General features: G+C 57.5%; 2 protein-coding genes across 4 annotated transcripts; both read right to left on the minus strand.

Annotated features, from left to right (window-relative positions):
- Window positions 1-829: 829 nt before the first annotated feature.
- NRN1L (neuritin 1 like) lies at window positions 830-4084 on the minus strand. The gene is made up of 3 exons (XM_012742463.3): window positions 3681-4084; window positions 2848-2980; window positions 830-2722 (listed from the first exon to the last, which is right to left on the minus strand). The coding sequence occupies exons 1-3, from the start codon at window positions 3757-3759 to the stop codon at window positions 2437-2439; spliced, it is 498 nt and encodes a 165-aa protein (XP_012597917.2). The 5' UTR covers window positions 3760-4084; the 3' UTR covers window positions 830-2436.
- Window positions 4085-4151: 67 nt separating this feature from the next.
- EDC4 (enhancer of mRNA decapping 4) lies at window positions 4152-14492 on the minus strand. Of its 3 annotated transcripts, none has more exons than XM_012742462.2 (29): window positions 14199-14492; window positions 12550-12706; window positions 12038-12149; window positions 11638-11737; window positions 11188-11377; window positions 10932-11079; window positions 10748-10852; window positions 10333-10442; window positions 10156-10239; window positions 9968-10063; window positions 9768-9870; window positions 9471-9651; window positions 9304-9376; window positions 9109-9200; window positions 8843-9030; window positions 8652-8767; window positions 8400-8553; window positions 7640-8073; window positions 7458-7562; window positions 7220-7372; window positions 7101-7137; window positions 6790-6967; window positions 6526-6681; window positions 6307-6422; window positions 6039-6204; window positions 5765-5951; window positions 5455-5674; window positions 4949-5112; window positions 4152-4698 (listed from the first exon to the last, which is right to left on the minus strand). In XM_012742462.2, the coding sequence occupies exons 1-29, from the start codon at window positions 14278-14280 to the stop codon at window positions 4506-4508; spliced, it is 4200 nt and encodes a 1399-aa protein (XP_012597916.2). In that variant the 5' UTR covers window positions 14281-14492; the 3' UTR covers window positions 4152-4505. The 3 variants fall into 3 exon arrangements, with proteins under 3 accessions (XP_012597916.2, XP_012597915.2, XP_012597914.2); XM_012742461.2 differs by having other exon boundaries at window positions 8843-9048; window positions 14199-14474; XM_012742460.2 differs by having other exon boundaries at window positions 6526-6967.
- Window positions 14493-14623: the final 131 nt, after the last annotated feature.

Raw genomic sequence — 14623 nt, forward strand, 5'->3', positions numbered from 1 at the left:
CCCAGACAACGACAAGCCAGTGCTCTCAGTACTGAGACAGAAGAGAACACCGGAGCTGTGTAGACCTAGAGGAGGCTTCTGATTCAGCTTGTAGCTGGGGTTAGGGAATACTTTTTGGAGGAGGTGATACTGAGCAAGAAGTAAGAATTCACAAGGAGGAAATGGGGAAGGGTATTCTGAGCAAAGAGACTAGAAGTACAAAGACCCAGAAAAACACAAGGTTCCCAGGATCCTCATCAGGCCTGGAGGAGAGGGATGGGCTGACAGCCAAACTAACTGTGCCCTGGGCACGGCTCCCCAGGCTAGAGCATCATGGTGATGATGTTTCTCACTTCTTTCCTTCTGGTAAATTCTGGTGGTCAAAGTGGGGGTAGATCAGCCAGGCACAATGATGCAGATCTATAATCCTGGCTACTTGAAAGGCTGAGGCAAGCCAGGCACAGTGGCTCACACCTGTAATCCTAGAACTCTGGGAGGCCAAGGCAGGCAGATCATTTGAGCTCAGGAGATCGAGACCAGTTTGAGCAAGAGTGAGACCCCATATCTACTTAAAATATAGAAAGAAATTAGCTGGACAACTAAAAATATGTACAAAAAATTAGCCAGGCATGGTGGCACATGCCTGTAGTCCTGCTGCTTGGGAGGCTGAGGCAGTAGGATTGCTCGAGCCCAGGAGTTTGAGGTTGCTGTGAGCTAGGCTGACGCCACAGCACTCTATCCCAGGCAACAGAGACTCTGTCTCAAAAAAAAATGCTGAGGCAGGAGGATCACTTAAGCCTGGGAGTTCAAGACCAGCCTGAGCAACATAATGAGACTCCATCTCAAAAAAAAAAGAAATAGGGCAGATCCAGGAGGGTTTTCCCCAGAACTTTCTTCAGGTGATGTGAGAAGACGGGTAATGACTGATTGGGGGACAGAAGTGGGGATAAATAAAAATCTAGGTGCAGGAAGCACAGGAATAAAGGAAGGGAGAGCAAAGGGCAGAGAGAGAGTTAATTAGGAAGCATGGATGAGGTAAGGTTTCTACACATGTGGGTGGAAACAGCTGTCTCCCTAGAGCCTAAACAAGGGTCTCATCAAGCCTAACTATGTCCCAGGGGGCAGCAGCCTCCCAGCATGAGCTTCAGCATAAGCTTGGTCTGCCGAGATCTGGCCTCCCACCACTCCCTCCCTCCTGGCTGTGACTGCTTTGGGGACCCCCTCTTGTAAAGCCCAACACTGTTAAGTCTCACATCCTACCTCTTATCACCCCTATGTGGGTGCCACTTCTCTGAAGCCTCCCCTGACCCCAAGGACTGGGTAGGTGGATAGCTCCTTTGTGCTGCTACAGAAGGAGTTGCAGAAGTGGTCAGAGCTGGCTTATGTAGGGCCTTGTAGACAAGGAGAAAGAACATACGGATCAAGATTTCAATTTCAAAAGTAGAGAATAAAGTGCAGGGAGTAATAGAAACCAGTGAGGAGACCATGGCTGTGCCCTACAGAACTCATGGAGTGATGGCTTGGAACAGGGTCCTGGTGCTGATGATAAAGGACTGGTCAAAAGAGGATCCCACCCTTTCTGAAGCCCCTTCCTTCCTCAGATTCTGCCCATGTGCTGAGTCTTGCCCGTCCTTTCCAGCAGGATGAACACACCACACACTCTCACTCCACTGCTTCCAGAAAGTCTTCTGGGATTGTTTTGACTTCACGCTGCATACCTCTTCTCAAAGAACAAGCTTGTGGAGAGCAGAGGCCAGAGGATCCCTTATTGTGACCCCAGTTTCTGTAGCTTCAGGTCGTGTCAGGAGCTTGAATGTGGATTCCAACAGGGGCTCCCCACCTTCTGGAACAGGCCCCCCTCAGATGGACCAGGGACCCAGAGGAGGGTACTGTGGATATAGTCTGAGCTGTGTGTTGAAGGTGGAGAGGACAGTTCAGCAGAGGGAGGAGGAGGGGAGATGGTGAAGAGCCTGGAGGCTGGAATGAGCCTGGGGAGGGGCGCGAGATGCAGGGCAGTCCACGCAGGGGCCAGGGGCAGGAGAAGCAGGCAGTGCAAGGATGGAGGGGCTGAGAACTCCTGTCTTTCCCATCCAGCCAGGTCCCCGGAGGGAGTCAGCCCAGGAAGGCAGAGAAAGGCTATGCGTTCCTGCAGTTCTCGGGTCTCCATCGTAGCTCTTGGGACCTGTGCGCAATGGAAACTCTGTGCCGCCGGCGGAAATGAGTGTAAAGAGGGAAATTGAGTCCCCTGTGGCAGCCCTCTTCCACACCCATCCCAGGGGGAGGATCAGCTTCTGGGGGCCCCGCCCCAGCCAAGCGGGGCCACAGCCGGGAGAAAGGAAGGAGCTTAGTACAAATATAAATACCTTTAATGAAAAGTCATGCCGCTCTGCAGAGCCCGGACAACGCGGCCGCCGGAGCAGGGGTGGAGGCACGGGCGCTGCCTGCAGACCCGACTGGCTAGGCCAGAGGCCCCAGGAGGCAGGCCAGCGCCAGAGCGGCTGCCAGCAGCGGGGGTGCGGGGGCAGGGGCAGGTGCAAGCGCTGTCCCCCGAAGCGTCTCCTGGTTGGTCTCGGGGCCCTCGCCCCGCTCCCGGACGCTTACGGGGGCACCGCACAGAGTGTGCAAGTTATCCCGGTGCGGGGCCCTGCGAGCCTCTTGCTGTAGTGACTCCCACACAGCAGCCGCCTCCTCTGGGCAGCCCGACAGGACCCGCGAGGCACAGGCATGGAAGTCATTCCAAGACCTATTAAGGGAGTGGGATTAGGGGGATTAGCTGGGGCAAGGAGATTTTGGACGGGGAAGGAAGACGTTCAGGCCCCGAGGGTGGCTCAGATTGGGATGATGCCTCCCACCCGCACCCGGCAGTACCTGCAGATGGTTTCCAGCTCGCCTCCGCGGCCCATGCCGTCCCCCAAGCGGATGAGACACTCAGCGAAGCCCTGGTATATGGTGTCACAGAGGTTTGGGGCCGTTGTGGCTTCTGCCAGAGTAGGTACAAGGACTAGTGGGGGGGGGAGAGAGTGGTTGATAGGATGAGTCTGGCCGCCTCCAGTCCCCGCGGGCTTGTTTACCTGGGAATGCAGCTCTGGGGACATGACTCAGCGTGAAAAGGGCACCCCAGGGAACTGAGGGGCATGTCTGGGGATCACCTACCTCAACCCCCTTAAAGGCAGGACCTGGAATGGGATTTGTGTGAGGGGAAGGGATATCATGTCCCAGGGGTTGGTTCTTCCTGTGAACTTCTGGGGCCCCAGGTTGTGTGAGATGGCCCAAGTGAAGGAGTCAGGACAACAGGGAGCAGGTCCAGTCTCTGCAGCCTAGACGAGCTTCACCTGGCCCTCCCACTTCATCCCCAGGGATATACGGGTATTTTTTGGATGAGACAGGGCAGGATAAAGAGGAGTTGGGATCCCTCACAGAGGACCTCAGGGATCCTATGGCTGGATCTAGGACTCCAGCCATTGGCCATGGCTCTTTATCAGAAGAGGGGCTACAGGATTTTGGAGTCCTTCCCTGCATAACTGGGGCTCTGTTTGTGCCTCTCATTTTCCTTCCCGAAGACACCAGCACACCTTCGTGGAACCCTTGCAACTCTTCCAGGAAGGCTGTGTCCCCGGTTCCCGCACACACCCCGTACTCAGCCTGGCGGGGCCAGGGGGAGGGAGTGTGACCCAGACCAGGTCCAGGACACCCACACTCACCAAGTGGCAGCAACAGCAGCAGCTTTAGGGTACCAGGCGGCCGCAGGCAGCAGCAACAGCAGCGGTAGTATCGGTGCATCTTCCCTGGCTGGGAGCCTAGTGCGGGAGCTAGCTGCTTGGAGTGCAGCCCGTAGGCCCAGCCCCCGGAGGGAGGGACGGTGATTGGATGGAAGCCAGGGGCGGGGCCAGCCAGTGGTCCCACCTCCAGCACCCAGACTGGCAGAAAAGTGAGAAGGGCCGCTAGAGATCAGAGGCGCCCAGCAGTCCAGGTTGGTGCTGAGAAGGCCCCCAGACGCCCGCCCCAGAGACGGAGAAGCAAGATGTGGGAAGGCACTTAAGTACATGAGTGCACAGACCCCTGGGTTTGGGTTAGCCTAGACAAAGCTCCACAGGAAGAAGAGAGGCATCGGGTAACAAAGGACAGTTATGAGAGTCACACCACAGACAAATCCAAAGCACACACATACTCCATTTTATTCCAAAAGCATTTAATTGAATTTCTCAATGTTTTTCAAAAACAAAAAGATCCAAATCGGAGATAAAAAGGAACATGGAAAAATTCAACTCAAGTGGTGTCATGATCTCCAGGTCATGCTGTAGGCATGGTAGAACCCAAGAAGGCACAATACCTGCCCTGGGCCCAACCTGAACCTCCTGGCTACCACAACCTGTAGACCACGGCCAGTGCTCCCTGCTTCCCCGCCCTCAAATACCCCAGAGATGGGGGCCTGAGCAGGTGAAGGGCAGACATGACTCTGCCTTGACCTAGGCCTGTCTGCTGGCTTTCAGTGCCACTCCACCCCCGAGGCAAGGCAGGCTTAGCAGCTAAGGGAGGCTAGGGGTCACAAGGCCGTGCAGCATGAGGCTGAGACGCCGGGCTGCTTTGCCAAGTGAGTTGTGTGGCTCGGCCTGCAGGAACTGAAAGAGCTTCTGGCGCACCTGGGCCATGACGGAGCCCATGTGGTCCCGAGTGATGGGATCACTGTGGTCCAGGTGCATCACAGCCTCTTCCAAGTAGCTGCAGATGGAGGAAAAAGACAGGCTATAGGTGGGCGCACCAGCAGATAGGAGCGCCCCCTGGTGGCACTGAGACCCAGAGGGATTGTTGACAAGGGGGGCCGCTAAGCCTCAGCCAGGTGAGGGCAGAGGGGATTGGTGGAAAAATTAGGCAGGAGTCAGGCAGGAGTGTGAGTCCCGTTGAAACTGCTCCCTCCCCACCACCTCCTACCCCACAGCTCATCTCCTGGTCCCTGACTGCCCCCTCTCACCTGAGCTTGAGGTCAGTTCGAGTGCCAAGGTCGGATGCCAGCTGCTGGATGAGGGAAAGGAGCACAGGCTGGGAGAGTGGGCAGGGTGGCTGCCCAAAAACCTGGGCTGGGTCCACAGTTTCACACACATACAGCACCAGGTTCAGATCAGCGGCTGTCAGTGCCTGGGGGAGAACAGGGCAACAGGGTTCACAGCTGACAGCAGTGTGGAACATCTGCTTGTCTGTGCTGTGCTGCCTGGGGGAGGATGACCACAGAGTGGGGCAGTGAGGGCTCCAGAGGGGTCCAGAGAGAGCACTGTAGGGCTGTATTGTCACCCTAGGGGATTGAGAAAGGTTTCCTGAGAAGGATAGTTGTAGAGCAAGGTGGGAAGAAAGAGGTCCAGGAAGAGGGAGCAGCAGGGGCAATGGCCTGGAGGCCCAGAGCCAGGTATGTGGAGTGGAATGTAGGGTGTGTAGGCCTTGTCAGGAAGCGCCTGACTTACTAAGGCCAAGTGCCTGTCGTACCTGCTGGAAGGCCTGATTGAGGTGGCCCTGCTGCAGCAGCTGCAGGATATGGGCTTGCTGGGCCTGGCAGTCAAGGTGGGCAGAGGGAACAGGTGTGCCAGCGGCTGAGCGCATGGCCTGCATGATGCTGGAGGTGACAGCGGCCTGCTGTTCCTTGAGTGCCACACTCACTTCTCCCTTGACAATGCGCTGCACCTGTGCTAAAATGGACTCCTGCAGGCTGCAAAGAAAAGTGTTAGATGAAGTGGACAGGGAGCCCCATCTGGCCCTTCCTAAACCCGCCACCCTGCCCAGTACCCTGCCTACATACCTGCCCACAGCCACATGCAGCTGGTGCTGTACCTCAGCCCGGACACTGCTAGACACAGTGGCTGCCATCTGCTCAGTGGCACTCTGCAGTGTGCTGACCAGGCCCCGCAGCTGGGCCAGCACGGGCTCCCTTGCCTCCTGTTCCCGTGCCTTCCGGCTCTTCATGTGACTTTCTAACTGCTGCAAGTCTGAGAAATGACCGCGGGGACCATAAGAGGGATGGTAGGAGAGAAGAGGACAGCCCCTTCCACTTTGGGTTACATGACCCCACTCACATTCCTGTGTGCCCAGCCGGAAGCTATCATTGATCTGCTGGAACATAGCCTGGCAGCTCTTCTCGAAGGCCGGCAGCACCACGCTCTGGAAGGCCTCACGGTAGGCAGCCTGCATGGGCCCCTGTAAAGTGTCTGCAGCTGCTCGGGCGATGGTATCAGTCAAGTTCTGGGGTAGAGGGAGGGGCTGAGTTGAAAGCCTGAGCCCAGCCTGGCCTGACTAGGACCATCAACCAACCACCCTGCTCCCCGATCTTGAGCCCTATAGCACCTTAGACTTGAGCAGCTTGGAGATGTTCTCTTTCATGCTGCCCTCCACAGCTGTGAGCTTGGTGGCCACTGAGTTGCTCAGTTGGCCCGCCACAGGCTCCAGACTCCTGGAGACACCTAGGGCAGGGGAGGAAGGGAAAATGGAGCCAGGAGAGGAAGCTTGACAGGTACCTCCACTCCCACCTGGCCCACTCAAAGGCAATCTCCATGCAAAACTCACATGGGGGCACTGTCTTCTTGATCTCGTCCCTTATGCTGCGCTCTAGCCGCCCAGCCACAGCTGAAGACAGTGCCTGGGACAGCTGCTGTGTCAGCTGCTCCTGCAGCTGCCCACCCCGCTGCTGCCCCTCGGCCAGTGCCCGCTCCAGCCGCCGCTCTACACTGTAGCTAAGGAACAGGCCTAGAGCAAGTCCCCTACCCATTCCCAGGCCAGGAACACTGCCCCTGCCCCTATGCCATGCTGTGCTACCACCCTCAAGGATACGTTCCTGCTCATGCCGAGTCTCGAGGGCACGTTCTACATGGCCCATGACAGTGCTCTGCAGGCCTTCGAGTTGGGTACACAGACGCTGCAGCAGCTCTTCTTGGCTGTGCCGCAGCTCTGCCAGCTCTCTCTGCTGTTGCCAAATTAGTGCGGGCCAGTCCTCAGGTGGCTCTGCCACCTGCCAATAGCACTGTCAGTTGCATGATGTCTGCCCCACCCATCCCGCACACCAGACTAGGGAATGGCCCAGAGTCCTTCCCCACCCTCACAGGGTAGGGTCCCGTGAGTAGAAAGGGGGCGTGCTCACTTACCTGGTGCTCTGTAAGCCGGGATCCCATGGCCGAATCCCTGCCATAGGCGAGAACCACCTCAGGCTACGTTAGGCAGCTTGGAGAACACCCCTCTCCCTGGCCCCAGGACCTCTCCCTACCCGTCATCCTTCTTGCTTTTCCTCTTGAGCTTGGGTGAGGACCGAGGGGATCCCTTGGTCTTCCAGTCCTTGGCAGGCAGCCGTGGAGTGGGAACTTTGGTGCCAAAGCCTCCTGAAGCAGAGGCAAGGCTGGCCACTTCATCGTCATGGTCACTGTGGGAAGGGGAGGAAGAGGGATAAGTACTTGCCCACTTGTTGGCCCTCCTCTGGGAGAGGAATGGTGTAGGCTGGCACCCACCTTTGCTCGGCACTGGCATCTTGGCTGTCATGTTGCGGCAGCAGGTGATAAGGTGGTCGGTGGAAGGCCAGGCTCTTGTGCTTTTCCTGAAGGCCATTCCTGGGACTGGGGGGTACTGACCAACTTAGCAGTGTATCTGAAGCCCCTCCCACCAGCACACTCCCCTCTCCCAAGTTCCTCACCTTTCTGCCAGGGTGCTACAGGTCTCACGGGTGATGTCAGGTGCTGTAGGCCAAACCTGACTGTCAGCGGTTGTGGCTTCCTGGGTCAAGGCTGCCTCCAGGAGGGAAGGGGTACTATGCCGATCTCCGTCCCCAGGGCCTCCATCCAGGCCAAGCTGGGGACCAAGCTCAGGCCCTGGTCGGGGCCGGGGGGACAGCAGGTGTAGTGCTGAGGCAGCCGAGGCCATACTGTCTGGCTCAAGACCCTCTGGTGCAGAGGAGCCAAAGCCCCGGGACAGGGCCTCAGATGCAATCTCAGGGATGTCCTGAGACAGGGCAGTGGAAGCTGAGGAGATAACATCCGGGGAGCGGGTACGGCTGGGGGAGGCCTGGGGTAGCCCCAGGGGCTCCACTTCTTGTAGCTCCAGGGACAGTGCAGAGGCAGCAGTAGACACCTGAGATGGGCCAAAGATGGGGCTTAAGTGATGGGAGATGAGGTGGGGGACACAGGGACAAGGCACTGGTCTTAAGAGTGATGAGAGACAAGACAGTGGGGAAGGGCGATGTAGGTCAAAAACAGGGGAGGAGGAGGGGATGTGGGGACAGGAGGCTGAGAAGACTCCCTCCAGGGAACATAGAGGGTTAAGATGACCTCAGGGGAAACATGGACCATTGTAAGGCGGAGCACGGCCAGCAGCAGGGGTACATGGGAGAGACTGCTGCCCACCTTCCCTGCTGCCACCCACCTGCTACCTGGCATTTCACACAACCATGCACACACCTGTCCCGGCCCCTTGGGAGTCAGTTTGTCGGCTGGGCCTGGGAGCAGGCCAGGCAGGAGGCTGCGCGGGCTTGCCTGTAGGCCACTGCTGCTGCTCATTGTCAGACTGCCATCCAGCTGCAGCTTGGGGCTCAAGGCCAGCTCCTCAGGTGGTCTGGTGGCGGGAAGGCTGAGTTGTCAACAACCAGAACTAGAACTTGGTATTACCTGGCACCAGCCCCTGCCATCCTCCAACTCTGACCCTCACCTCACCTGGGCAAGGAGGGGTCCACGGCTGAGGTGCTGCTCATGGCAGACACCGCTGTAAGAGAGCTGCTGCTGCTGCTGCTACTGCTGCTGCTGCTGCTACTGCTGGGGGACGCAGTGATCTGGGGAGATGCAGAGAATGAGGGCTGTGGCCTGTGGGTGAGGCATTCTCAGGTCCCCGCACCCTGAGGGGCTACCTGCTGCAGGGAGGCGCTGGGTGTCATGAAGGCATCAGGCGTCATCAGCTTGGGCTTGGTCTCACTGCTCAGACTGAGAAAGTCAGCGGGTGCAGGCAGCTCCACAATTCGTCGGAGGTCAGGCTGGGAGCCATGAGCTGCTGACCCCATGCCCTCGGAGCCCAGTTCAGGCCGAGACTCTCCAAATGCTGCAGGACAAGGTAGCACTTGAATCAGATCTCAGACCCCAGTCAGTCCTACCTCCCTCCCTCTCACTCCTTACTCACCAAAGTCCTCATGGGCAGTGTGGGTGGAGAGTGGGGCGACCACATCAGGGTTTAGCTGTGGCTGGAAGCGGATCTGCACGTCTTGCAGTGCCCTGCAGGAAGACAAAGGGGAGAACAGAGTGCTCAGAGAGGTCAGAGTCAGTAGCATGGAGAAGGGCACAGCAGGGCACCGCTGGGCCACCCGCACATACTCACTTGGTATGCACACAGAATAGCTTGATGAGCACGCCGGCTGCAGACTCCATGGTGCCAGCTCCGTGGGCACCATCTGAAAGGACAGTGTGAATGACTAAGCCCCTGGCCCTCTCTGTGCCTTTGCACCCCCTGCATGTGGACATACAGCCAACCCTGAGGCAGCTCACCGGGCCCCAGGCTGTCATTCTCCTCCTCAGCAGGGAGCACCTCAGTGTGCCGCAGCCGGCAGCGACTCACAACCTGGATCCCAAAGCTCAGTACAGGGTGGGTGAGCAGGAACTCCGAGATGGAGCTGAAGCAGGCCCGGCCCTCCTCCTGGTTCTGCAGCAGCTCCATCACGTAGAGGACCTGCACAGGCAGTGCATTCGTAGCTGAGCTCAGAGGCTGTGAGAGCTGCAGATGTGCCACATACCCGTCCTCCCCGGGGATACTGGCTTCACCCAGGGTGCCCCATGACAGCCTACCTTCCGTTGCACATCGCTGAGAATCAGGTATTCTGCTGACAGGTCCAGGCAAACCTTGAGGCTGGGGAGCACACTCACTGAGCTGAAGATGTCTGGGGAGAACCTAGAAAGCCACGAAACAGGGTGAATGAGGCTGAGAGTTGAAGAAACCCACACTCCCAACGCTGCCACCCCTGCTGAGTCCCCTAGCCCCTGCTTACCGAATGGTTTGCAGGCAGGTCCAGGACACCGTGCACCACATCTTAAGCTCCCGATTCTGGTCAGCACCAGTAATAAGGAACCTCCAGAAAGGGATCCTGTGGAGCAATGTGGCACTGAATAGTTGGCTGGGCCCCCTGCAGGGAGCCCATGGTCAGCCCACCACCCACTTGTCTGCCCACTCACTCACTCAGGGTCCTGCTTCCTATGGTTGTCACAAAATAGAAGACAGGAGAGGGGCCGCCCATCGTGAGGCTTCCACTCGTGCAGACACCTGCAGACAGGCAGATGAGAGGCCTGTGTAAGTGATCTGGTCTCCTGGTCTCCGACCTAGGGGAGGGTCCTGATCCTATAGGCCTTGCCTTACCTTGGCTCATCCTGCCCCTCAATGTAGATCTGCCAGAACTTGACGTAGCCATCATGGCTCGCAGTAGCCAGGACAGTCCCGTCAGGGGAGAGTGCTCCTTCACTTAGGCACTGGGAAGAACCCAAAGAGCTTTGCTTTGCTATCTCACTAGAGGGAGAAACGAGCTCCTCTCCAATGAGGATGGTAGTGAGCTGGGCTGACCCACAGTGGACTTGCACATTTGTGTGAGTGAATGAATGAACAGGTGCCTAGAGAAAAGACCAGACCTGCAGGGCACAGCTAGTTTAGAAGTAAGTTCCACAGGCAAAGACCACTTTGTGCTCAGAGTCCCATGGGCAGAGTGCCAGTACAGCTGTCTGGGCAGCTGCGGAGGTGGGGAAGAGATGAAGGAAGTAAGAGGGGAGGGCAGGCTCACCGTGCTGTGGCCTTTCACCACAATGAAGCCCTGCTTGATTTGGCTGACATCCACAGGCCAGGTGCTGTGGTTGGAGCGGAGCATGTCCAGGTCCCACACCTCAGCCTGGAGGGTACAGGGAGGTTTAGCCCATACCCACACTATGGCTGCTCTGATGCCTCCCTGCCATGCCCAGCCCCCTCACCCGGTCTTCATGCAGCAGGGCCACTGTTGGACTGCTCTCCTCACAGCAATCCTCACTCTCCTCAGGGATGAAGGGGCACCAGATGATCCTACGGAAGTGGTTCAGTGGCGTGCCCTCTGGCTGCCGGATATGGACCAAGATCTCTTCTCTGAGCAAGGTGTTAAGGGCTAGATAGGTGGATGGTGAGGTGTGTCTGGCAGCCCCAGCTCCACCCACCCTTCTTCAGTCCTCCCACCCCACACCACGGAATGGATACTGAATTTTGCCATTAATCAGAGCCAAGCGCCACACAAACAGGTTGCCTGCCTCATCCAGGCAGGCCAGCTGTGGAGAGTTGAGATGTGCAAAGGCCAGATCAGCCACACTGCCTGTGAAGCCCTTGAGCAGGGTCCGCTCCGAAGTGCTGACACTGATCACCCGCACCATCGCTGAGCCATTGTTGGCAGCTGGAATCAGGAAAGCAGTGGGCCCTGAGCAAGTATCCAAGCCCAGGCAGCAAGAGAGAAGCCCTGCCCTTGCCCATCTTACCGCCACCACCATAGTCTCAAGCTTAGTTTTCCCACCCAGCTCCCCAAGGCGTGACAGCGGTTGGGGCAGCATGGACAAGCCTTCCATTGTACCTCTAGGTGGGCTGAGCCTGATGCCGGATCTGGCTCTCTGGGACTTCTAGCAGAACACTTCCCTAATCTCCCCTGCCTCTACTCACCTCGAATGGCGTAGGCCAAGAAGGAGTTAGAGACAGCAATCAGGTTGCCATAGTAGTACTTCTGCTCCCAGTCGTACTTGGCGACAGGTTGGATTTTCACCTAAGAACCCAGGGATAGGAAAGTCACAGAAGCTGAGGGCTGGGGCAGCTTACCCAGAGCCTAGGAGGTCCCTAGCATCCCTGGGGATGGGAGAGGCCATAGGTACAAGCCCAGCTACTCAGTGAAACCACCTGGGGCCAGATTCCCACAGAGGCTTGGCACTCAACCCTGGCTTCCTGAAACTGGGGCATATGACCTACATGTCAAGGTGGTCCCCACAGGAACTGGCAGCATGGGGGACATGGGAGAGGCTGGGTGTGCCCCCATACATTATACATGCCACAGCAACCTTGTACCCACCTTGTTGCTCCCCCGGGCCTTGCTTGAAATGCTAGAGTCACTGCTGGCCACAATCTCTACCTCCTTGGCCAAAATCCCAATGCAGGTGGAGCTGTCATCTCCTGAGAGGCAGCTAAGCGAAAGGGTGCACAAACTTTGTCTCCTGTTCACCAAATGGCTCAATGGGGCAGGGTTGGGAGGAGGAGAGGACACAGCCACCCTGATGAGCGGGTCTAGTCCCAGATGCCCAGCTTTGCCTGGCCACTGGTCCCAGACCCATAGCTCCCCTTACTCCTCTCCCTCCTTGGGAATGAGCCTACTTCCATTCTAAACCAGGTATTCTGGCCAAGCCCTTAAGCTTGTCCTTGCCTCTCATCCTAGTGCAAGCTCAATTTGGTTAAGTGCTTCACCCCAAGTCATCTAGATGGGGAGCAGCAGAGGCTGCTGGCCCATTTCACCCCCACCTCATGCCCTCAGCTAAGCAGCTGCCTTAAAGATACCATTGCCACCACTGCCATCTCCCAGGTACTCACATGACCTGCTTCTCCTGCAGATTAATGGGCGGCATGGTCCGGAGACCAGCCTTGCTTGTTGAGGTACCATCACCTGAGCAGAGGGGGTCTGGGACCAGGAGCCCATTAAGGTCCCCGTTGTAGGCGTTGGATGGCCGTGGGCTCTCTGCACTGGGGCCTGGGGACAGAGAGGGCTGCTCTGACAAGGTTGCTCTATCTGCCCACCGGCTTCTCCTGCAGAGTTTCCTTCCACAACTCGGAGGTGCTCTAGAAACACTCAACTGAGCAAAGCATGTCTGTGACTGAGAAGGGCCCTTTGTTCATCTCTCATTCCATAAACACTGATGTACACCAGGAACAAAAATGACTATGAAGCTCCTCTACCTGGGGGAGGGACCCTGTGAGGCCAGTTAATACTCAGGCCTGGGTCAGCACAGAGAAAGTCTGTGTGCTTTGAGGTGGGGGGCATGGGAAGGGTCAGGAAAGTAAAGGGAGCACATGTTCCAGGCTTGGGGCAAAGGGTCCAGTGGTCTCAGGTAGCTGACAGATTTTCTCAGAGAGCAAGGGTTAGCTAAATCCACCTAGAGTGAACATCAATGCCTGCTTCCAGAAGCAGCCAGTTTGGGCCTCCCAGCAGGTATAAAAACAAGGTCTGAGGAAGCATCAGTTCTCAGCGGTGGACACTGCACATCTATACCACCATCACCAGACAGCCCTTCAACCACCACAACTTTTCACAGTTCCCTGAACCCGCCAATAAACTAGTGCCCTCACACGTGCTATTTCCTCTTCATAATAGGTAGCTTCTACACAGGTGCCTTGGGTGCCTATTCATATAACACCCATGCCCCTGTTGATATTATGAGACCTAGCCTAAATAGTCTCATCTCCCAGACCTGTACTCTGCACTCACCAGCCTCCACCCTCCCCATCCCATTGCAGTACCAAACACTCCTCTCTTTCAGTGACAACATTGTATTACAACCCTGTTAGCTCTCTGAGTCCTGGGGGCTCTCTGAGGGCAAAAGCAGTTCTGAGGTATCACCAGGAACCCAAGTAAAATATGAATGAATGGAACAAATCAGGGCTTGCAGATTATTTGTAGCCTAATTCAGCCAGAGTGGTGCAGTCTGTGCCTTCCTCCCAGAAAGGAGGAGGAATTGGGGCTGAACACTTTCCTCCTGGAAATCAGTTTCAGAACAGCAGGCCTGTAGCCTGCATTCCAAAGGGAAGAGCAAGTTATAGAGAGGGATCGGCAGCTCTCCAGTGCTTAAGCCTAGACCTGGAATTTGGTATACAGAGCTCGACCGGGCCTCTGAACCATGGCGAAAGGGTAGGAGCGCCGGGCCAGTCCCAGGAATACTAGAGACCTGGAGGCCAGGAACCCAGAGGGATCCAGCAGATTCAGAGAAGGGGCCTCACCTTCAGGTGAAACGCTGAAGGACAAGGCAGAACGACTCGGCGCCTGGATGGGGAGGGTTCACACCCAGGGGTCTGCACTCTTCGAAGGGGTACACTCAGAGATCTAGCGCTCCGACCCCCGTCCGCCCTCATCATCCGGGAGGATCCAGAGCTGGTCCTAAGGGACCTGCGGGCCCTGAGGGCGGTTCAGACCCGCGCCACCCTTCTGCCTGCTCGTCGAGGGCCCACCCCCCGTTGTCCCCGCTCACCCCCCGCCGGCCGGTCCAGCTTGAGGATGTCCCGCAGGTGCTGCGTGGCGTCCTCGATGTCGATGCTCGCGCAAGAGGCCATGGGCCCCGCCACTGACGCCCCGCCCGCACCGCGTTCGTTCCGCTGCCGCCGCGCACCGTCCAGCCTAGCCCGGCCGCGACGGGGCGAGACAGCAGGACGCCGGTCACTACACTCAGTCCACCCGCAGTTCGCAAACCGCCACCCGCGACGCGTCCCTAAGCCCCGCCAACCCCACCAACCGCCTCCACTTCCGGCCCCCTAGAGCCCAGGCTCCCGGAACCTGCAAAGGCCGCAGAAGAAAGGTTCCGGGCTGGGTACGGACGCCTAAACCCCTCCCGGAGCCCGTCCTTCTCCGCGGCCCCGCCCCTGTGCCAGGCCGGTCCACAGAGCTGAGGCAGAGCAA

The sequence above is a fragment of the Microcebus murinus genome, chromosome 20 (genome assembly GCF_040939455.1).
Source record: "Microcebus murinus isolate Inina chromosome 20, M.murinus_Inina_mat1.0, whole genome shotgun sequence".
Taxonomy (NCBI): Eukaryota; Metazoa; Chordata; class Mammalia; order Primates; family Cheirogaleidae; genus Microcebus; species Microcebus murinus.